The 24,683-nt window shown below is 43.8% G+C and overlaps 1 protein-coding gene across 22 annotated transcripts in view; it reads right to left on the reverse strand.

The window, feature by feature from the left end:
• Positions 1–24,683, reverse strand: part of LOC105494330 (regulator of G protein signaling 6) — a 626,815-nt gene that overhangs the window by 91,778 nt on the left and 510,354 nt on the right. For all 22 annotated transcript variants that reach the window (XR_011625760.1, XR_011625759.1, XM_071099923.1 and 19 more), the window contains 7 exons: positions 20,492–20,542; positions 16,673–16,779; positions 15,375–15,426; positions 8,933–8,997; positions 4,689–4,765; positions 1,814–1,895; positions 339–413 (listed from right to left, as the gene is read on the reverse strand). Coding sequence is in view for 20 of the 22 variants with exons in the window: in XM_071099923.1 (XP_070956024.1) it covers positions 339–413; positions 1,814–1,895; positions 4,689–4,765; positions 8,933–8,997; positions 15,375–15,426; positions 16,673–16,779; positions 20,492–20,542 (509 nt within the window). In the remaining 2 variants the exon portion in view is untranslated. The remainder of the gene's footprint in view (positions 1–338; positions 414–1,813; positions 1,896–4,688; positions 4,766–8,932; positions 8,998–15,374; positions 15,427–16,672; positions 16,780–20,491; positions 20,543–24,683) is intronic.

Genomic DNA, 24,683 nt, shown 5'->3' on the forward strand with positions numbered 1-24,683 from the left:
AGCCCCTTACCCCCGTCCCCTCCAGGTCTGGCTTAGCTGCCCCTCCTGGGCTCCTCAACTGTCTCGTACATCTCCTAACACAGCATTCATGGCCCTGTTGCCTGTTGGCTGGTTTTACTCCCTGCCATGCTTTGGGCTCCGTGAGGACCTGCCACTGTATCCTAGCACCAGCATAGTGCCAAGCATGCATCAGCTGCTCAATCAATATTTGTGAAATGGTTACAGTTTCAAAAGACAAAAGGTGGCGGAATTACAAGTAGCAAATTACTATTTGAATAGTACTAGAACTGGAAGGGCTATTTACATCAGGAATTTTTAACTCAGCTAAACTAGCGAACCTTTTTAACCTTTTGTGGATTCTTCAAACGTCGACATTTTCGGATGTCCATTTCTGTTGTGTTCACACAGCCTGGCTGAGAAAAAAAAAACACACACATCACATAAATTACTATGTGAAAATTACACTTCCAATTTAGCCCATGTCACACCAACAGGATCAATCTTTATCTTTTTCCATTACAGACAATGCATGATTTTTTTCCATTTTGCCATAATATGTGTTCCTCTGTGGAGTTCTCATATGATCTAGAAAAGCTCACCTCATAATCTAAGGATGACATGTAGAGGGTATAGTGCACAGTTTTTAAGAGCAAATTAGCTATTCAAGTGGCAAGATTGCATCAGGTACAGCCCTTTAAAAAAATTTTTTTTAACATACTTAACCATTTGAAAAAGACTCCATGATATCAGGATGAGTAGCTATTTATTTATTTTTGCTTTTAATTAAATTTTAAGAAGACCAACAGTTTATTCTTTTTAGTTCCATTTCCATAAGGAAAATGCAAGATTTGTTTTAATAACATGAAATCAGAAATACAGTCAAACCTCATTATTTACACATTTTTGCATTTGTGAATTTGCCTACTTCCTCAATTTCTTTTATAACCACCTCATCAGTAGTTGCACCTTGAGTAGACTGATGTGCGTGTTTCCCACTGAAATCGAACAAGGTGATGTCCCGCCTTTTTGTTTCAGGCCCGTCTATTTAGGGCTAATTTAGTGGCAACTTTTCTGCATTTTTGTGCTTTTTGTTGGTGATTTTGCTGTTTAAGATGGCCCCAAGGACAGTGCTGAAGTGCTGTCCACCGTTCCCAAGCAAGAGTCTAATGTGCCTTAGGAGGAAATAAACGTGTTAGCGAAGCTTTGTGCAGGCATGAACAATAGTGCTGTTGTCCATGAGTTTAATGTTAATGCATCAATGATATATATTACGTAAGGTGTCTTTACACAGAAACACATTGAAAAGGTTATGTATTGATCAGCCGATAAAAATGTTGTGGCCACAGGCTCACAGGGACCTAGCTTGGTAGTTCCCATGGGAGTGATGCTTCAATGTGCGCTAGTTCAGTGTTTGCAAAGACTTTATAGAACATAGCTGCCATGGATAACAAGAATTAACTGTATTCGACAGAGAATAGTTCAAGATTTAGAGTTGAATAGCAGTGGAAATGGAAATTGTTAATTTGGGGAATGTAAACCTTTGGGACCCAAAGGTCTTTTGGTGGAATTCCCATAGCTTCTCTTTTTGCAATTCCATATTTTCATGAATGAATAATTTTTTAAAAGGTGGAACTTACATATATTCCAGGAAATTTACTGAGATCATATAAATGAATGGCAAAACCAGTTCCACAAAGCTCGGCGATTTTCTTAAGAATGAGACACCTGGTGGCTAAAGAGGGTCTTTTCCCTATAGAGATAAAAATGAAAAATTAAGAAAAAAGATCTAGAGAACTGAGTAGAGCTTTCTCACCACAGGCCTGTGGACATCCCAAAAGGCTCGTTCTTGACTATCCAAAATTTTCCTTTCTGTCTTGTCCTTTTTCCGGTCAATCCTGAAAGAGTAAAGAGAGGAAGGAAATAAGAGGCTCTGTATTCTGTTTTCCCTGCTGACACTTGCTCCAGCATTTGCTCCTGTTTCTAGGAGCTAAGTGAACACAAGACCATTGGTACCCACATGGTGCCTGCTCTCTGCAGAGCTGTGAAATAGGGGTGTATAATTCCCCTCCCTGAAAACCCCTGAAATTCCACACATGGTAAGACAACTTGTTTTAGGCTAGATTACAGATTGCCATATATGTGTAATGAACATGGTGGCCTAAGGGAAGAATAAGAATGCAGCTGTTCATCTGAAGTATTAAGATTTGGATTATTAAAAACTGAATTATCCATTGATATGCCCCCTCATCAAAAAGAATACTGCATATACAAATTATAAGATGGAATATAACCACTGTCTCACCAGTGTTCCATGTTCAAATTTGAAAGTTTGCTTTAGATTTAGAATCAGTAGAAAGAAATGTCTTTAAAATGCTGCAATTAAGTGTTTTATAAGTCACTTACACCATCTGGCTTTCTAAAGGCAGAATAATGGCCCTCGCATGAGACAAGATCCAGGAGGCAAATATCCCTGCCTCAGCTGGGGGAGGCACAAATTGCAAGAGGGAAATTGCAGGTGACAAAGACTTATTGTTCTGATCTGCAGCATAGATAAGAGGTTTTTTCTTTTTCTTTCTTCTTCTTCTTTTTTTTTTTTTAAAGCATGTATTACTTCATTTTATTTCTTCAAGTAAAAAGCAACTCAGATTAATTGCCGTGTAACTCCTGGTTCTCGGCTCTCTTGGGAACCCTTTAGTTTACCGGACTGAAATAAACCCATAATCACCCTGTGATTTTTGTGATAATTACTGTGTACTTAGGTGGCCCACAATTATAATGTAATCACAGAGTTAATCAAAAAAGTTAATCGAGAAATAGCATATATTTATGAAGTAACAATTTCCCCTCTGTTTATAACTTGTGATGCTGTTTGATTCTGGAAGAATTAGCATTCCTCTTTGCTTTCCAGTGGCTTCTGAGTACACAGGCGCAATTCCGCCTTAGTCCAGTTGAATCTCAGCCTCCATCTCACCTACTCTCCCACCTTCACCTCTTCGGGGGCACCCAATGCCTGGTACCCACCTACCCCGGGGGCTGCTGGGTGGTCAGGAGGTGGCTGGCATCATGGACAGGAGAAAGGCAGAGACTGTCGGGGTAGGGTCACAACAATGGCAGTGTACAGGCCACTACACCAGATGGCCTCAGGTCACTTCCAACTGTGACCATAGCTGTGATGAGTCTACACCCACACAGCCTGAGACCCGGCTCCAGGCCATGGGCTGCAACACCACTCAGGAATGTGAGAGGGTTGCTCTGAAGACTCAGCAGCTGCTCACATACAAGTGGTACCCAGAGGAAACATAGTCCTAGTCTCCCAGCTCAGCATCCCTTTCCTGCTCCTGTCCTACTTCTCCTGTTAACCATCCTGGCTAACCTAGACATCACCCCTGGGAAGGACAGGGGAGATCCAGATCCAATCATTCTGTTTCCCAGCATTAAATGGATCTGGTTGACAACCATGTTTGTGGGGTAAGGAACGCAGAGTACCCATTCCTCATGTTTCCTTAGAGAGGAAGAAATGTCCGCTATGTATCCAGGAGAAAAAATTCTGGGAAAAACCCTTCCAACTATTTTCTTCCTTTCATCTCTTGTCCTTTGGGGAGGAAAAATGACTTAACTAATTGGTAGACTTGAAAGAAGAAATTGAGAAAGTTCAGACTCTCCCTCTCTCGGCCCCCATCTGGGTCAGCCTGTGCTCAGAATAGCTGCTCTCTGCGTGCAGAAAACTTACAGGGGTCACCTCTGCCCTGGTGGGGTGGGGTGGAGACGCTGGGGAGAGGAGGCCTATAGATACACACCTTTGTCCAGGAAGGGCAGGTTTAATTTGCACTTGTGGCCACATATCCAATGTCATGCCTTATAATCTTGTTTTTTTGTTTTTGTTTTGTTTTGTTTTGAGATGGAGTTTTGCTTTTATTGCCCAGGCTGGAATGCAATGGCATAATCTCAACTCACTGCAACCTCCACCTCCCTGGTTCAAGCAATTCTCCTGTCTCAGCCTCCTGAGTAGCTGGGATTACAGGGATGTATCACCATGCCTAGCTAATTCTGTATTTTTAGTAGAGACGGGGTTTCACCATGTTGGTCAGGCTGGTCTCCATCTCCTGACCTCAGGTGATTCGCCTGCCTCAGCTTCCCAAAGTGCTGGGATTGCAGGCATTAGCCACTGTACCCAGCCTTACTCTTGCTTTTAATTAATGTAATAATCTGATATTTTGGACTCCAACTGTCTGACTTCTGTGCCTTATTTTTCTATTGGTTCTAACTCCTCTCCTGTCAGGGAGAAGAAGACACGGGCTACTTGTTGTTCTTCCTGAAACTCCAACTTGTTTTCCTATGAAGACAAAATCTCCAGTCCAACAGGTAAAACGGGCTTTCAGCCTTTGAGCACAGAAAATAACTGGAAATCTCTCGGGGAAACAGATACACCTTCTTATAACCAGAGTTCTACCTTTGGGAGGATCCCCCTTGTCGGCGGAAACACACATTTCTGAAATTGTTTTACGGTAATGTTGGTTATGAAAGTGAAACTTATCCATCCTGACCTTAATTTCTACTCAGTTGCCCTCATGCCAGATTAGAAATACTAACGCCATCTGGAAACTTCACTTTGACAATCCCACCTTCACACCATTTCCAAATTCCAGAGTCTGTTCCTCTCTGAAATGGTCTCTATGAAGTTCACCTACTTTACTTGCGCTTCTGCTTGCATAAAGATGAATTCCCACTTCCTTGCAAAGGCCCTCTGGAGTCTTGCTAAGTTTTCCTAATGAGAAATGAAAATCAACAAGAAGAGGCATTAATCATCGTAAATTAGCACATCGACACCTGTGCTTATCATAAGGCAGCCATCCATTCTGGTCACTTCCAACAGAATAGCAAGACCTGCTTTAAATCCCCTGGACATGTATCCAATTTGATTTTGCACCAGACCCTGATGTACAGAGCTGAACTATTAATATTCATTTACACACCCATTAAGTCTGAAGTCTCTGTGGTTCACCTGATTCCTCTCTTCTTATGTGTTTTACAAGAATGCAACTCACACAGCACTTGTTTCAAAGGTTGCTGAAGATAGGGAAAATTGTCTGTGGCTATTGGGGAATTAACAACGAGTCTTTGCCACCTGTTGGTATCTCTAGGCACAAAACCAAGGCTGGATTTCTCAGGACTCGTCTTCCAGTGGGGAGCTGGGAAGGTCACAGGAAAGGAGAACCAAGGGGACCCGACTTTCATGCTTTTTCTAATGTCAGGATTCAAAAGTGGCTGAGGCTGGGTGCGCCACAGGCTCACACCTGTAATCCCAGCACTTTGGAAGGCCGAAGCAGGTGGATCACCTGAGGTCAGGAGTTCGAGACCAGCCTGGTCAACGTTGAAGGTGAAACCCCGTCTCTACTAAAATTACAAAAATTAGTTCAGCGTAGTGGCAGGTGCCTGTAATCCCAGCTACTTGGGAGACTGAGAGAGGAGAATCATTTGAACCCGGGAGGCGGGGAGGTTGCAGTGAGCCGAGATCCGGCCACTGCACTGCAGCCTGGGCAACAAGAGTGAAACTCCGTCTAAAAAAAAAAAAAGTGGCGCAAAGAGAGTGTCTATGTTTGTGATGTTCATGAAAGAAAAAGCCAAAAACAGAAAGAAAAGTCATTGAGGGTTGGCATTAGAGAAAAATAAAAGTATTTTCTCTAAGTCTGTAGAGTTACCTAATAGAACAAGAGGATGGGCGGTGAGGAGGGGAGTTTGACAGGCACCCTAATGATCCTCCTAATTCTGATGAATGCAAGGCTGGAGCCCATATTATGCTATGTATTTTCATAGAGCTCATGCCAACACTAATTGATTACCCTCATTAATGGATTATTAATATAAAAGGAGCTTCAGTTGGAGAGTACCACACATGAGCTCACAGTTATTACCTAGGCTTGGTGCACAAGTAGTTCTAAAAAACTGTCTTTTTGACTCTTCCACTGCTCACAGGAAGCAAAATTGGTAGTGCCTCAATGTCAATCAACTGTGACACAGTCGTAGTATAGAATTCTAGGCAGCCATTAAACACAGTAATGTAGATTATAGTTACTGACATGGTAAGGACCCTGAGATACCTACAGTATAATGACTGGGGAAAGAGAAGCAGCTGCCACAATAATGTTTATGGTACGATTCTAATATAGTTTTGTAAAGAAAAAAATGTATGCATAGAAAAAACTTAGGTGGGGGGAAGTCACGGGTTATATTCTCTCCTTTCTTTGCTGTTTGAATTTTTGTTTTTATAAAAAGAATATGTAATCAGAAAATTTATAAAAAATTATTGCATTCTGGGAGCAAAATGTTTTGGTTTTGAATCATTTTTGTGCAGAACTTCAACCTGAGAGCACATCTCAATGCCATATTCCTTGTTTTTTTTTTTTTTTTTTTGAGACGGAGTCTTGCTCTGTTGCCCAGGCTGCAGTGCAGTGGCGTGATCTTGGCTCACAACCTCTGCCTCCCAGGTTCAAGGGATTCTCCTGCCTCAGCCTCCTGAGTAGCTGGGACTACAGGCGTGTGCCGCCACACCTGGCTAATTTTTTGTATTTTTAGTAGAGACGGGTTTCAGCATGTTAGCCAGGATGGTCTCGATCTCCTGACCTCGTGATCTGCCCACCTTGGGGATTATAGGCATGAGCCACCACACCTGGCCTCAATGCCATATTCTTTACAAATACCACAGCAGAACATTAAGGGACAAGATAAGAGAAATTGAATCAAATACAGCAGGAGTTGATGCTGTCTGATTTCTGTATGGGACCTGTCTCTAAAACATTGAAAATATGGGGAAGAGACACATGGGAGGGAGGGGCCCCAGGCTTCTACAGTCTGGGCCTTTCCTTGAGGTTGTGTTAAGGAAATAACGTCATCATGTCAAAGCTACTTGCACTGGGTGCACAAAGAGTACAACAGCAGTCTTTTGAAGGAGGGTGATGTGACTGCTGGACATTGGGGCAGACAGGGGCACAACCAGGCTCCCAGCGTGTCCAGAGCCACAGAACAAACAGGCCAAGGTTTATCTGGGGAGATTATAATGTTCCAGCATATGATCATCTGATAATGCAAACTCTATCCAGGTCCTGAGGCTCTGGACAAACTGCTGCACTGCTTCTTCCTCTTCTGCCCCCTGCACCCCATTCACAGGTCCACAATGCCAGTGGGATCAAAGAGGTGAAGGGCCACGCACAGGTCCTGCTCCCCAATGGCATGTACATTCATACTTGGGCTGCAGAGAGGGGAGCGATGGCCCAGCTGACTTGGTAGGCTTGGGAACATGAACCAAGGAGAGGTAAGGCCTGGCAGAGTGGGGCCTCACACTCATTTTGAAAGACTGAGGCAGTGAAAGCAGGAGGAGTTTTGGAGGTGGGTGGGTCTGAAGATGCTGTTAATGCTAGACTATGCAGGGAAGGATTCTCTGCTGCCCTTAATGTTGCCCCTCCTCCCACAGCTGCTGGCCCTTCAGTCATTCACGGCTCAGCAGCACATCCTTCGGAAGACGTACAGGGAGAGGGAAGTAGAAGGTACAAGAAAGTTCAGGCAATTTCTCCCATTCTCTGTGACCTACATAAAGTTCAGTTTTGGGGGAAAATTTTGCAACCAAAAGTTTAAAAAAAATGTAAATGATCTATGAGTTTTCAAGTGCTTTGGTTTCTGGGCTCTGTCAAATGGGAATGGACCCAAGTTTGATGGTGGGGCCTCTAATTTTTGCAAGAAGTCCCATCTTATGAAGGACGATAGAGGGGGAAGGTAAGAAAGCTGGGAAGTAGATACCTCATGTGACATACATCTTGTCTTACTTTCTCAATTGAATTTTACCCTTAGATTCTGCCTCTGTTACTAAGGAGAGGGGAGTGGGTATAAAGATGCAATTTAAAATTTTGATTTAAAATATTATTATGTAGTAAATTTGACTTTTTTCCTTCTGTACAATTATCTAAATTTTAACACATGTATAGATTCATACAACCACCACCACAATCAGGATACAGAACAGTTCCATCACCTTCCAAAAATCCCCTACCCCATCCATAAGCCCTAGCAATCGTTGATCTGCTTTTCATCATGATAGTTTTATCTTTTCAAGAATGTCCAACAAATGGAATGGCTGGCTTGAGATTGGTTTCTTTCACCCAACATAATGTTCTTGGTACTCATTCAACTGGTTGTGTGTATCAATAGTTCATTCTTTTTTACTGCAGAGTAGTATTCTATTGTATGGATGTACCACAGTTAGCTTAACCATTCAACTGTTAAAGTGCATTTGGGTTGTTTTCAGTTTTTGGTTATCACAGATTAAGCTTGTGTGAACATTAGTTTATAGGTGTTTGTGTGAACATGAGTTCTGATTTCTCTAGGGTATGTATATAGAAGTGGGATTACTTGGTTATATGGTAAGTGTTGTTCAACTTTATAAGAAGCTGCCAAACAATTTTCTAGAGTGGTTGTACCATTGCTATCTCCTTAGCAATGCAGGAGAGTTACAGTTGTTCAACATCCTCACCATCACTTGGTATCATCAGTATTTTTTATTTTGGCCATTCTAATAGGTATATAATGGTATCTCACCATGGATTTAATCTGCATTTCCTAAATGGCTAATAATATTGAACATCTTTTAATGGGCTTATTTATCATCCTTGTGTCCTCTTCGGTAAAATATCTGTTAAGTCATTTGCCTATTTTTAAGTTGAACTGCTTATTTTTTTATTGTTGAATTTTAAGAGTTATTTATGTAAAAATACAATCTTATTGTGATGGTCAGAGGAGGTGAGAACAAAGGAGGAGAAATAGATCCTTCCTTTCCACTGTCTGAAAGGGATGAAAGCGGGACAGAAGAAAAAAAATAAGCTTAGATGGAGCTACAGATATGATTTTACTCTCTTCTCATATCCTGGAAAATAATCATACTTACTGCTTCGTAATCTGCCAGTTCCAGCCTCGCTTTATTCTGCATTGTCCTCTTACAGAGATAGATGGCTAAGGGAAGAAAAGAAATGACAACATGTACAAAACCAGCAGCACAATGGAATTATAAGCGCATCCATCCATCTGTCCATCCATTCACCCATTCATCCATCCATCCAGCCAGCCATCCCGCCCGCCCACCCTTGCTGTGTGCCCAGCACTGTCCTGGGAAAAATATGTTTTCTAAGTGGACATCATGACCCCTGACCTCTAGAAATCTTTTTGTAGTCATGATCAGATGAAGACTCCTCCATATTCCAATCCTGACAACTCCCCTTCTTCCTCCTTACTCTGCTTCACCCTGAACATCCTTCACTTGGAGTGATATTTCACAAACATGACCACATTACTCCTGTGCCTATAAGCTTTGCCTTGAATCCTCAATGGCCTCAGAAATAAGGCTGGGTTCATTAGGGTGGCAAATATGGTTCTTTATGATCCGCTCACTGCTTATCTCGTCAACTTCTTCTCCCTCATGCAGGCACTGGGAGGCCACCAAACTCTTTTAGATTCATTCCTTTGTATATGCGTCCTTTTTGTGGAAGGTCTTTCTCTCTTCTCTCCTTCCCTCTGTCTATCTGGCAACCTCCTACTAATCTTTGAAGACCCAGGTTGGTGTTTCAGATAGCATCTACACATCCTCGACCATGGAACTAAATTCCATTGCACTGAAATCCTGTATTTACTAGACTGTCCCCTGCTCTAGGCTGAAGTCTCTTTAAAGGCAGAGGCTATGTCCTGCTCAGCTTTCATCCCTGTCCCTAGCACCAGAGCCTGTCTTGCCAAGTACAGTAAAAAGGCTATGGAAAGGGAAGACAATTTAGGTCTCTCAACCCAGGCTAAGGAAAGGTTTTTGGCCCGTGGTTTCCCTGTTTCGTCCTCAAACGTGGCCTTCATCATCACTTCTCCCTACCTTTCCTTCTTCAATGTCTTCCTCCTTCTCCAGAGCCAAGTGGAACAATCCAGGGAAACCAGTAGATGAATGGCATAAATAAATGAACAACAGAATGATCAAGAGGGAGTGCCAGAGAGAACCTGTGATCATTTTGTTGTTGGACAACAAGATCTCTTTACTAAGAGATCTCTAGTCAACTCTTTGCTGGATCAACCTACTTCTTTCATTTGTTCTGAAAAATTTACTGATACCTATGACATTTTGGAGCCTGGAAGCTGGCAGCCTACCCTCTGGCATGCCCACACTTCTGGCAAATTGTATGCTCATAAGAGTCAGTTGTGGTTGTTCCCAAATCTGCTTATGTCAGGCACATCTGTTATTTTAATCACACAAGTTCACTAAGTATTACATGTGTCAATGAAACTAATGTGCAAAGAGAGAGAGTGTTGCTTCTATGAAAACTCAGTTGAATGATCTGGAACAATTTAATGAAGGAGAGTCAGCTAAGACAGTCGCTGGTGAATTTGATACAGGTGAGATAACTGGAAAAAGGAAGAAAAATAATAAAAATCTAGGAGGGGCCAATGTACAAAAGACTACAAAAATGTCTTTACATTCTTGATGCACTTTAAAGACACCAAAACAGTGTAGTTTATTTTGAGTGTGGTTGATTTAAGAAACTAAAATCATTCAGCTCATAATCAAAGAGGACACTGTGGTCCTACCTCACAAGGCTGTCAGATGAGTGTTCCTTTGTATATCTTACCCTTCCATGAGGTGCTTTAAGGTGTACATATGTCATTTTAAAAATTATTTTCTACTTACCAACTTTTCCAATGAACGAAGCAGCTATAGTGCTTCACTGGGTCTGATAAAGGGGTGTCTGATCTATCACAAAGTACCTCCTTCAGTCTCTTGGAGTCCTGGCAGAATTAGGGACAACCTCAGGCAGGAAGCTTGACATGTCACCAGCCCCACTGGGCCAGGTCTTGATTACCTTTGAGCAGTACAGGTCACTGGAGGTGGCAGCTGCTTTGACAATGCTGCCCTGGACAGTATTTTGCATTTGCCGAATGTAAAACTCAGAAAAGGCTAACCCGGATTTGACTATGGGTTTTATGCAGGCAGAGTCATCCCAAGAAATGTCCAAAGGGGACAGCTGGGTCAAAATGGGGCAGGGGGGTTGTGAAGTGAGGTATTATACATGGAATGCAGAGCTGGGGTCACTCCTGATGGCCATGAGTCACAGGGTCACACGCTACTAGCTAATGTCCCTGTGCCTAAAGTCACACAAGAAATCTTTTCACCACAACAAGGAAGGTGGGATGTGGCTGTTCTTGGCACAGAACTCCCTGGGGCTTGTCTGCATCCCAGAGTGCCTTCACCAGGGCTTGCTCTAACTTCCAACCAACTCTAGTGACTACTGGTGACAACAGTCAGCCCTACAAGAGGGCATCTGGAGGAACTGTCTTAAGCTCAGATACTGGTTTCTCTTGGATATTTAATTTCTTACCAAAAAATTTATATTTCCTTGTCCTTACATCTGGCATTGCACCCTTACCTATATCTCATATCTCACTTAGACAAATCCACTGCCATCTCAAGTTCACCATGTGTCACCAAACAAAAGTGGAACATATTTAAAAATTGTATAAAGGGAACAGATTCATGCATTATATGTGCTATTGAATTTCTTTAAAAAAATTGAGCTTATCGAATTTCAATGTACTGAAGAAACTGACTCCTTTCTGTACTTTCTGCCTTTACTAGCAACATCATTATGTACCTCAATCTCCTAAACTAGGGAACCTATAACTCACTTATTTCTCTATTTTCTTCATACTCTCTGATGACTTTTTAGAATTACAGCATTTTAGCACTGGAGGTAACCTTGGCAACCATGAAGTACAGGCCCCTCATTTACAGATGGGGAAACTAGAGGCCCAGAGAAGTGAAGTGATGGACTCAAGGGCTAGTTAGTGATGGAGATGGAATTAGAATTGAGGCCCAGTGCAGAGTTTTCTCTATGATATTCACCAATCCATTTACTCAGTCACTCATTCAAAAATGTACTGAGTGTCTCCTATGGGCCAAGTATTGTTTTAGGTGCTGGAAAAATCACCATTGTAGCAGCTACTGCTTCCATTGAGCCCATGGAATATCAGGGACTATTTGACTAAGTCACAGCCCTTACTTCATCCTCCACAGTCTACTCGCTTGATCCCCCACAGTCCCCTTGCTTGATCCCCCACAGTACAATGGTGATTTTTCAATCTCTGACATAGAATTTGACAGAGTGGGGACCAGTAAATGGTTGTCGATTGAATGAAAGTGTCCGGTACTTCATCAGTCTAAATCATACTATATTGAATTCTTAGCTTCAGTTTCACATGCTTCCTGGTGAGAGGGTCACCATTGTAGCAGCTTGATCCCCCACAGTCCCCTTGCTTGATACCCCACACTCCACTCACTTGATCCCCCACAGTCCACTCGCTTGATCCCCCACAGTCCACTCGCTTGATCCCCCACAGTCCCCTTGCTTGATCCCCCACAGTCCACTCGCTTGATCCCCACAGTCCACTCGCTTGATCCCCACAGTCCACTCGCTTGATCCCCCACAGTCCGCTTGCTTGATCCCCCACAGTCCGCTTGCTTGATCCCCCACAGTCCGCTTACTTAATCCTCATAACAAATCTACGAGGTGGGTTCTGTTATTACCCCCATCTTATAGATGAACCAATTTCTTCCCAAGTTGGGAAAAAACTTGGGAAAGTGTGTTCATTGTTGGGGACCCACAATAGCTTCCCCAAACTGCTGACTCCATTCTAAACGTCTCTCCTTGACGGCCAGGGCCTTTTTATAAACCCACCCCTCCCAAGCTATTCAGCCTTCTCAATCATTCATCACATAAAACCTCTGAATACTCAAGCCAGATCCTCACCATGCCTTTCTTCCCTGCATCATGCTGCCTCTCCCAGCCTGGGATGCTTGCAGGGAAAGGCTGTGACTTATTCAAATCTCCGACATAGAATTTGACAGAGTGGGGACCAGTAAATATTTGTCGATTGAATGAAAGTGTCCGGTACTTCATCAGTCTAAATCATACTATATTGAATTCTTAGCTTCAGTTTCACATGCTTCCTGGTGAGAGGGTCACCTCAGTCATAATAACATCAACCAGCATCCCAGTGGCAATAATACTAACCTCACCCCAGTAGTGATACCAACCACCACCCCGTATTAACTCAGAGAACCTTACATGTGTTTCATTTAATCCTAACAAAACAACACTAGGAGACAAGTGCTGTTACTACTTTAATCTTAACATGAGGTCTCTGAGGCACAGAGAGGTTAAGTCATTTGCCAAGATCACCCAGCTAGTGGAACTGGTTGATCCTGGGGGCTCACTGTGCTGGATTCTCTCTTGGTAAATACATCCTGATTTTGTAACTAAACTGCTTTGGAAACCCTGGGGAGTACTGGTTTTTCTTTGTTTTGGAGACAGGGTCTTCCTCTGTCACCCAGGCTGGAGTGCAGTGGCACAATCATGGCTCACTGCAGACTTGAACTCCTGGGTTCAAGTGATCCTCCCATCTCAGCCTCCCGAGTCCCTGGGATTACAGGTATGTACCACCATGCCTGGCCCCTGCTGAACACTTCTGCATCCTGAACCTTGATTTCTCCCTCTGATTTGCCATAATTGAGGCACAGGAATTTAAAATAATTTTTCTTTAGTGAGAGCCTGAAACAAACTGTCATTTCTCTCCCTGTTCATGATGCACAATTAAAATTATGAAATGAAGAACACCTGTAGACACAGGGCGCTGATGCCCTTTAGTACTCAGCATAAGATGGCCTAAGCTTTGTGGAAGAAAATATTTTAATCTTACTTGGGCCCAGGTATCTGGTCTGACCATCCTCCCACCCTCTCCACTGCCTGGAAAAATAGTGGTTTTCACATTTACAAGGGCACACGTTGCTGCATGGAACTGAGCTATAATTAGTCAAATTCCAAGTTGGGCTTTCATGAGCAGTCTTTTCAGCCTCAGAAGCACTAGTTTCATGAGCAGTCAAATGCAGCTCTTGCTTGCAGCCGGAAGCCTTCCTGGATCCACTTATCACATTGGTCAGGGTGCAGCACAGTGTCAGAGGGCCCACGGTGGCCTGTGGATAGCCAAGCAGACAGCCCCAGGGCCTGCCCTTCTGCATGACTGATGTCCTCCACACTTGGCCATGGAACAACTCCAGCCTTAGTAGGTAACAGCTCACTGGTATTTCATCCTCAGGTTGGCTCCCTGTTGTCAGTTTCCTCTTGCTTGAACATGTGACTCCAAGGTTGTATCTTAACCCAGTGGTCTCCCAGACAGGCTCCCCTGATCACCACCTAGCTGCACATCTCCCTCCCGCTCATCACAGCTGCATCTGCCTTCCTGTCTTAAACAATTCTGCAAAGAAGCTGCAGGACTCATTGAGTGTCCCAGTCCCCAGGAGAGCCACAGACCAGACTGCCACAGCAGCTGAGTCAGCAGCAATGATGCATGCAAAGGGGCAGTGCTGCTGCTACAACCTTCAGGCATGTCACGTACAGGACCGTGAAAGAAGCATGGGTTTTGGAGCCACTCAGATCTGAGTTTGAGTTCTGCTCCCTCTAGTGAGTGTCTGTTGATCACCTTCAATAAAGAACCAGAACTGTCAGTGGATATTTACTGAGCACTAACTCTGCCTCAGACATGGGCTATGCACTGGAGATATGAGAATGCACAAGCTGGACCAGCCTCTGCCCTTGAGGCTTACAATCAAGGGAGCATTCAGACAATGTGGTAGTGTGAGGGTGTGGCCTCTCTGGGCCTCAGGTTCTTTCTCTTAAGCACAGTGATAATATAACTTCTGCAGAGAACTGGCATATAGGAATATTAAATAATCTCCATTGAGAGTATGTGGCAGAAGAAGTCTTGTAGATCCCCGTCTGGAGAGAGAGAACTCCCAGCTTCACTCACTCTTTATTTTCCTAGTCCAGGATGACTTCTGTATACCTGTCTCTGGTCTCTCTCCTTTTTCTACATTGCAACTATCAAGAACACCAAAAGGTTCTTAGTAAGTTTTGACAAGTCTGTGAGAACAGAAAGGGCCAGGAAGAGGTAGCCCCTTGATCCAGCCCTCCCTGAAGCCCTATCCCTGGAAAGAACAATTAAAAGTCACCATCCCATAGTGTTGCTGTGGATCCTGGTTCTCCATGGCCCCAAGATGAACATACTGACCACCCTTGATAAGATTTTTCTTCCCTCTCCTGCTTCCCCTCCAAGGACTACACCTTTCAGTGAGCTGGGCCTTCCTCTGTTATGTGGAATAGAAAATTTGTTATAAAGCAACAATATGAGAAAGCACTAAGCAGAAAGGACCCTCCTGCCCATGTACCACAGTTGCCCACACCAAGCATTTGTCTTCTGCACACCCAGAAGTGACACACAGTGTGGGCTGTGGCTTCAGTTCTCACCATAGTCAGTGTTTTCAGGTTCCCAGCAGTTCGAAGGCCAGAAGTACGGAGCCTGCAAAGGAGCATGGGTGTCAGGGCTCATAGGTGTGCCTTGCCTGCACTTCCCTCCCACATCCAGGGAGGAGCCTCCCTGATGGCAGGCTCTCCCCCAACTCCTTCTTGCTGATGCTTCCCCACAATGCTCTCCTCTTCTCTAATGCAGCTGAAGTGAGTCAACATTTTAATCTAGGCATTGACAAATAAAATGTAAGGTAAGCAAAACAAATGCAAAAATGAGAAGTTTTGTTTACAGGGAAATATATTCTTATCCTGAGACAATAGAGGTCTAAGTACAAAAGTCAGGCTGGCACTACTTACTGGGCACCTAAGCCCATGTTCCTTTTCTCCCTTTAACCTAGTCTGAAGAACTCTTCTCCCAAACCCTTTGGTTAGACCTTCACTCAACCCCGTATCCTCTGCCCTCATTACCTCTAGGGAAGGATCTGGGAGAAGGAATGTAAAATGGGTGGGGAGGGTGATTAGGTAGCAAATAGAAACTTCACTCCGGAGAAGGCAGCATGAGACAGTAGAAAGATCAAGGTCTGTGCTATCAGGCTCACTTAGGTTCAAATTAAGGGTGCTCCTGGATTTACTAAATGACACTTTAATTCTGTGAGCACTTCAGTTTTCTTATCTGTAAAATGGGTGATATTTACCCCCTAAAGTGTGCTTTTCAGAATAAATGAGGAAATCTGTACAAAGTGTCTACGATGGTCTGAATGTCTGCGTCCCCCTCAAATTCACATGTCGAAATCCTAATCCCCAAGGTGATGGTACTGGGAGGTGGGGCCTTTGAAGCCCTCACAGATGAGATTAGTGCCCTTATAAAAGAGGCCTGATATAAGCTCCAGGTCCTGTCTGCCCTGTGGGGATGCAGCTAGAAGGTACCTTCTATGAGCCAGACAGCAGGCCCTCACCAGACACCAAATCTGCCGGCACCTTGGTCTTGGACTTGCCAACCTCCAGAACCATGAGTAGTAAAATATTTTTGTTTATAAGATACCCAGTTTATGGTATTTTGTTGTAGCAGCCCAAAGGGACTAAGGCCCAGGGCATGGTAGGCTCTCAATGACAGCCTTTTACTATTCTCTAAGTGGGTCACCCAATGGTCCAGACGAAAGTTCTCTTGGCTTTCCCAGTGCTGATGAGGAGTGAGGGTTACTCCCTCAAATATCTCTAGGTTTCTTTGTAGTTCTAAGCTGAGATCAGATGATGTTGAGAAGAAAAGGTTCTTCAGGAGGAGGAGCTAGCAGGCTTACCTGGAAACGATAAAAGGTACCATCATCCTTCATGGTGAGAACATGGTCCGAGATTGGAAAGATGTAGCCCTGGGCAGCAATAAGGCTTCCCAAGTGTATTGCTTCAACTGTAAGAACAGTGCATATAGAGAGAAGGAATTAGGAAGCAGGTTATTTGGCTGAAAATTAAGCTGGGAGACCAGAATTTAACCCCCAGATGACTGTGTTGATGACATGATTGCCCTTGCTCAGTGTGGGGGTGAGGAGGGGAGATGCCAATGGCTGGAAAGGGCCACTGTGTGTCTGGGACTTGTGTGAATCCCACCTCTGAGAGTCTGACATTGCTTCACCTCTCTCCACCCTGACCTTCAGAAGAAAGTCTGGCTTCAGGGTCAAGGGCATAAATTCTGGCATAGATGAACCTGTATTTAACCAAGTGAGATATTTCACTTGAAGTTATTAGCAGTGTCTGGTACAGGTCAAATACTCCATAAGTGCTGGCAGCTCTGATTCATATCAGTTTCATCATCCCCAGCAGTAAGAATGCAGCCTCACTACCCATAGAGACATAGGACTCCCACTGCGTTCCCCAGTATGACAGTCCCATCAGGGATGAGAGGGGTGTTACCCTTCTCTTATGGACGGAGAGGAAAACCTCACTTCCTTTGAAAATTAGAGGAGGGACACTGTGTGGGCAGTGACAGAGAGAGGCCAACCTGATAGAAATACTTATATTTTTGCCACAATCAATCTGTTCCTTTGTTCCTTTAGCACCAGCCATAAATAGATGCACATAGAAAGTTGAGAATATAGGTTGGGCATGGTAGCTCAGGCCTGTAATCCCAGCACTCTGGGAAGCCGAGGTAGGCGGATTGCTTGAGCTCAGGAGTTTGAGAACAGCCTGAGCAACATAGCAAGACCCTGTCTCAATTAAGAAATTTTTTAAAAAAAGGTTAAGAATTTAGATTTATCCTGAGCAGAGCTAAGAAAAAATAACAAACCTCAATGCTTCTACCACAAAAAGTAATCTTTCACAAATCCAAAAGTAGTGTTACAGGTTAAGACTAATTTTTGGACATGGAAATTGTTAATGTGCTCAGGGAGTCTCTAGCAATTATTAATTTCATGAGCTCTGACTTTTTAAAGTAGTTTGTTTTGGCTTTACTTGCAAACTTTTCCAAGAAGTTGAATACAATGCAATGTTTTGCTTATTAAGAACCACCTATTCTCCTTTGAAAGAAACATACATGTAACTGGTGGAATTAGAATGAATGGAGTTTTATTTTACTTACTTAGTGATGACAAATTTGCTATTATTATTATTTTTTTTTTCAGAGACAGGTCTCACTCTGTCACCAAGGCTGGAGTGCAGTGGCACGATCACAGCTCATCGCAGCCTTGAACTCCTGGGTTCAAGTGATACTTCTGCCCCAGCCTCCCAGGTAGCTGGAACCACAGGCACATGCCACCACATCTGTCTAATGTCTTTTATTTTTACATTTTTTTGTAGAGGTAGGGTCTTGCCATCTTTCTCAGGCTGGTCTTGAACTCCTGGGCTCAAGGAATCCTCCCAGCTCAGCCTCCCAAAGAGCTGGGATTACAGGCATGAGCTACCATGTCTGGCCAGTTTGCTTTTTAAAGTCTATAAGCTTCAAGAACCATGAGTCCAGCTAGAACAGAAGTTTCATCATCAGCAGCTGCTCCTTCCCCATAGGAGAAAGAACAAAATCCTGTAGGAAGGTGACTTTCATGCCACCAGTCTTGGAGCTAAGACTCTACCTTCATTCTCTGAGCAAAAATGTTTTTGCTTAGACATTGGCAATGGGGCCAGGTGCGGTGTCTCACACCTGTAATCCAAGCACTTTGGGAGGCCAAAGCAGAAGAATTGTTTGAGGTCAGGAGTTCAAGACCAGCCTGGATAACACAGTGAGATCCCCATCTCTACAAAAAATAAAACAAAAAATTAGCTGGGTGTGATGGTACGAGCCTGTAGTCCCAGCTACTCGGGAGACTGAGCTGGAAGATAGCCAGGGAGGTCAAGGCTGCAGTGAGCTATGCTCATGCCACTGCACTCTAGCCTGGGTGACAGAGTGAGACCCTGCCTCAAAAAACAAAAAATAACCACAGGAAACTGGCTGATGGGAAGAAGAAACGAGAGAGGGGCAGACGCTGGATCTGGCTGTTTCCCAAGGCCTTGGTTTGCCTCATCTCCCCGCTTCTATTCCCAGTTGACAAATTGTTCTTAGCTCCGCTCCTCCTCAGCCACTTCTCAGAAGCCCAAACAGGCCCCAATACCATAGTGTCTTCCCAAGGGCATCAGAGTATAACAGATTTTCATAGAAATAACTCTCATCATTCAGGATCCTTCACAGAAGCTTCTCACGCCAGGGCTGGAGGATTCCTGAAGCTCATTCTCACATACTGCTAGCCAATTTAGGATTCTCATTATAGTAATAATAAAATATATGTCAGGAACACAATGATTATTTTAGGAGGCAAAGAAGCCAGTGCTCTTGGAAGAGAAAAGGCGGCCATGAGGAAATACATTCCTTAGTTTAGCATTATAATCACAGGAAATACTGACTTTAAATACATGTAACTAAACAGGTAGATGCTGATCCAGTCCAGGCTTTCCAGAGGACTCAGAGGTCCAGGCTGCATTAGGGACAACATATAGGGAGTTGCTTTGGGTTCTATCCCTTACATAGGGTTAGCATTTATAGTTTTTCCCCCGTGAATCAAGAACTTGACTACAGTTAAGAATTTTCGCTAGTTGTGAGCGTAGCCACTAATGAAGCGGGTGAAAAGACTCAGGTCACTTCTATGAATGATCTGCTTTTCTGGCACTTAGAGTTCTAACAACTGTATATAATTAAACTGCATAGAAACTGTATTGTTTTGCAGTCAACAGTAGATTAGACATGTTGGGTTAAAACACAGGAGTGCCAAGCTGACACACTGATTCCCGCAGGAAATCACAGCTGAAGGTCACAGATCCAGAATGGGTACTTGAAAAAAATCTTCAAAAAGCATTGTGGTTCGGGGCCATTTAATTTGGGGCAGATAAGTTTAATCACGCCAATGTCCATTAAGAACATCAGAGTGTATTAGTGGATCTTTATAAATGTGACCTTCAGGCATCAAGAATACTCACTTAAATCAAGGCGAAGGAGTATGTAATAAATTCAGAAAAGTATTAACTAATAGCACAGGGGAATAAGCTTTACTTATCTTGAATTTTAATTTTTCTGGAACACCCCCCCCCATTTCCTAATTACGCTGTGAAAATAAATTTTACTGCCTATTTTCTGGTGGGAGGACAGATTTGGAAATTGTTTTATTGGCCAGGGTTTTGTTGTCGTTTTCCTGGTAAGGACTTCCTAATTGAAATGCACAATTAAAGTTGAAAAAAACATCATTCCTTCACTTCTTGCAGAAGCAGAAAACAGAGGGAGTCTTAGCAAATAATTAAACATCTTAATTGTGGATCAGGCAATCTAATTTTAAGAGCTGGCTCTAGAAGGCTGTTCAGTGACAGTGCTACAACTTATCTTTAATTGCTGCAGCTAACGAGAATTCAACTCATTTCACACACATTATTGTACTGGGCTCTTTGGCATTCTAAATAGTTGCTCATTTCCTCAAGGCGTGATTTCAATTTACAGACAAATATTCAGGAGAAAATAAATTCATTTTGTTTGTAAATAGAGTGATTCCACATCTTGGGACTCACATTTACAAGACCGGCTCTCAGGAGGGTGGGAGAATCTAGTCCGGAACTTGGTTATGGGATGTTTACTGATACCAGGGGAGAGAAGGGCAGGGTCAAAGGTCAAGTACCTGGGTCCTCAATGGAAAGGTTCTTCATGAGCCACTGCACAACGTCAGTACCTGCAATGACAAAGCAGTTTCAGCTGAAGACCTCCTGGGTGTTTAACACGGTGGCAGAAGAAACATGTTTACCTAAGAGAATCCTAATTCCAATCCGTCCACACTGTAGAGCAGGATAATATGGACACTTTTTTTTTGTCCTAACCAACCCTTTCCATTCTTCAGTACACTTCCATAGTTACAATTCCGTTCTCGTCCAAAAAACACTCACTTCTGATGATGCAGGATGAGCTTATAGTCACATTTCTAGGCAGTGTCTATAGAGGACTGCCCGAGACATGCTAGGTGAAGCTTTATCATGCCTGGCCCCCAGACCATTTCTCGAAGAAGGAGGCCTCTTCAGCTCCCTACCGTCAATTACAAGGGCTGACCGACACAGGTGACCTCATAGGTTCTTGCAAAACTCTCATCTCTTTTGGCACAGGCCTATCCTGAATGAATGTGCCCCTGCATTTGTGGCAGAAACGTCTATGTATTCACCAAGACCTCTTTCCTCTCCTCACTGTGCCATAGCTAGATTACATTTCCAGACTTCCCCGCACTTAGATATGGACTGAGTTCTACCCATAGAATGTGGGTAGAAACGGCATATGCCACTTCCAGACCTGGACCATAAAAACTCCTACGTGGCTCTCCACAGCTCTGGCCCTTTCAATCCCATCTGCTGGCTGGATGTGAAGACCTGGGGGAACGCAGAGCCACAGTAGGGAGGGAGTCATGGTTCCAGCCATGGACATTATGCCCATGTGGGGCTCTGACTTGATGAGGAATAAACTTTGTTGTGTTCAGCCCCTGAAATGTGGGACTTAGCTATTTTGGTAACTAGTATTACCTTAATGAATATAAATCTTAACAGTCTGAAGTAACTTTTAAAGCTTGTCTACTCCAACCCTAGCCAATACACAAGTCCCATTCACAACACCCTGGACAAGAGATGCTGTAACCTGTGTTTAGAATGCCTAGTACCTGGGAACTCACAAACTTCCCCCTACCCAGCCTGACCCAGTTAAATCAGCCTTGATTTATCTGAAAAGAAACTTGCCCCTCTCTGACTTCCTCCCTTTGGCCTCAGTTTTGCCCTTTGATGATAGAAACACAAACCCCAACTTAACCACTCTGTGGGACAGCCCTTCAGCTATTCGGACAGTCCTGCAGCATACCAGCGACGTCCTCCCTCCAAGTGCAACAGGCCCGGTCCCTCAGCTGCTTCCTTGCATGGCCTGGACTGGAGTTCCTCACCATATGTTCCCGATCCTCTGAATATGTTCTCTTCTGTCTGCCCCTCTTTGAAAATGTGACCCACAAACGATGTTCTGAGAGCAGCACTGCGTACATGGGAGTAGAGGAGTCCAGTTTTCTGGAAGGTTCTGAATTTCTGGTCAACCTACCTTTGCCACCCAAAGATCTCATTTTAAACCAGTGCAGACCATTGAAGGTGTGACGTTGTCACCTCTGAATTGTTTGATGGAACACAGCCTGCAAGGGAAGACATTTCTAGACATCAGAGTCCTACCGTGGGTCTGAGGCTTTGGTGCGAGGGAGGGGATGTGCCAAGGACTCTCCTGGGCTGGATTCCTGGCTGAAGGCCTGGGGATCCAGCCGAGGGGCTTCATGAGGATTGCCCTCTTCCCAGAAAGCAGATTTCTTAGATGTGTGACTGGTGGCCAGAAGTGGGACTGGAACGGGACAGGGAGCCTAGACATTTTGTTTCTCTCTGGGTCCATGGCAGGTGAAGTAACCCTGCACAGTGGGACCCCCAGGGCCATCCTGGTCCTCCTGTGTGCCCCAGTTCCACTGACACAGCCTTGCAATTTTGCAGTTTCCCTGCATCAACCTCAAAGGCAGCACTTCTAGGCTTCTCCTCACTCTTACTGCTCCTGGACGGCATCTGTGAGTTAAACTTTAGATCAAAAACATTCCTATTCATTTGTATTTAGAGAGAATGAATAGGCGTGTGTACATGTGCCTGTGTGTCCCTTTCCTCCAAATTCTACAAGTTCAACATTTGTCCCAGGAAATGAAGAACAAAGCAGAAATCAAATAAGAACTGTAGCCCCAAGCTGGGGGTGGGAGAGAGATTCTAACCTGTTTTTTCCTCAAAAGAAAAATAGTTCTGGCTGGGTGCAGTGGCTCATGCCTGTAATCCCAGCACTTTGGGAGACCGAGGCAGGCAGATCACAGGGTCAGGAGTTCGAGACCATCCTGGCCAATATGGTGAAACCCCGTCTCTACTAAAATACAGAAAATTAGCCAGGCGTAGTGCCATGTGCCTGTAGTCCCAGCTTCTTGGGAGGCTCAGGCAGGGGAATTGCTTGTACAGGGGAGGAGGAGGTTGCAGTGAGACGAGATCATGCCTCTGCACTTCAGCCTGGCCACAGAGTGAGACTCCGTCTCAAAAAAGAAAAAAAAAAGTTCTTTTTAGTGGGTTGCCTAGAAACTGCGAGGTTTCCTGCATTAGCCGAGCTCTCCCCCAGGCCTGCGGATTATCTTTCTGCTGAGCTTGCCGAACCATTATTTATCACCTGCCAAGATTGATTACTCACCCTGGGACAATGACAGCCCTTCCTTTCCCCTGTTAATTACTGTCATCATTAATATCCATGTCACTAATTAGTATTCATTCACATTGAAACTCCTTCCTTGCTATCATATCCGCTCCCCCCACCACCCCAATCCCCGGCTCAGCACCATTGTCTGGGTTTCTACCCCCTTTTGGCTTCCTGTGCTCAGTCTTTGGCCTAATTGTTCTCCCCGGTCCACCAGGCCCTGGTTTGCATTGACAGAGCTAAAGGATCACATTTAAGCACTTTTGTTTCTAAAGAAGGGAAAATCACAAAAACCCATTTCCTTTTTCCCTAGCTCCGTGGAGACCACCGAGTGGAGTTTCTTTTCCCTGGTTCAGCCACCAGGACAGCTGCTATCTCATCTGGGGGCTGATGCAACAGTCCTCAGGCCCAGGCAAGGGCTGAGAGGCTGTCCCGGCTGCCTGGGACACTGCACTCCATCTGCAGTGGCATCCACTCTGCCACATGGCAGTGCTTGCTAGGCTTCATCTCAGCACAAGAGGCAACACCTAGAGACAGGGGACACGCTCACTCTCAAGGGCGTTGGATATTTCAGGCTTCCTTGGACCAACCCAGGAGCGGCCAAGCCTCCAGCCTGTGGCAGGGAGTAAACCATTGTGTGTTCACCCCCAGGAACAAGTGAGAAAGGGAAATCTGTCATAATGTTGCATCCTTTAAAACATTTAGTGATTACGCTGTAGCATCTGACAAGAGTAGTCCAAACATCCAAATCCCCAGCACGAGAAAGCATTTCCATTCTTCGTTTTTCACTTTCCTTTCTTGCCTCTTTCCTTCCTTCCCACTAACCCACAATCACCCTTTCCTTCCTGTTCTAAAGAGAATCTGAAGCAGATTCCTTTTCTGTTCTGTCTAAAATTAATTGTTGCCTTGTTACCAAGATCGGTTTTGGATCTTATCTTAGTCAAGCCGCTTTGCCAAGGACGTAAAGTCAATAAAACAACATAACAAATGCTATGTTGAAACAACATAACAAATGCAGGACGGCCACCCTTTATTCCTACAGATCCTAAAACACGGTCTGGAAGCTTTCTTTCTGAGGCTGATTTATCAATATATATTCCAGGGATATCCACGAAATACACCAGAGGGCACCCAAAACACCTCTCCATTGCATGCATATTTTATTAGTATATTTAAGGATGTATTTATGATATGCAGTTATGGGTTATGTTTCTATATGTGTTATATGTATTTCAATTATGTCTTCTATATTTAAAATCATGTTTATTAGATGACTGGGACCAAACCAAAAGGCCTCTAATAGGCGATTGAATAAATACATTATGGCTCATTCATGCAATAAATATTTATTAAACAACTACAGTGGAAAAGCATCTTGAGAACAGGGTGTACTATAAAATATTTATGTTGTATTAATTATATATGTGTAGATATCTATAAATAGGGAGAAGAAAAATTCTGGATATAGATTTAAATTGTTAACTTTAGGTTACTTTGGGGAGGGGGAGGCATCAAATAATGGGAAATTTCTATTCTTTACATGTCTGTATTATCTGTAGTTCATAGAACATTCAGATAATACTTTTACACTAGAA

The sequence above is a fragment of the Macaca nemestrina genome, chromosome 7 (assembly GCF_043159975.1).
Source record: "Macaca nemestrina isolate mMacNem1 chromosome 7, mMacNem.hap1, whole genome shotgun sequence".
In the NCBI taxonomy this organism is placed as follows: domain Eukaryota; kingdom Metazoa; phylum Chordata; class Mammalia; order Primates; family Cercopithecidae; genus Macaca; species Macaca nemestrina.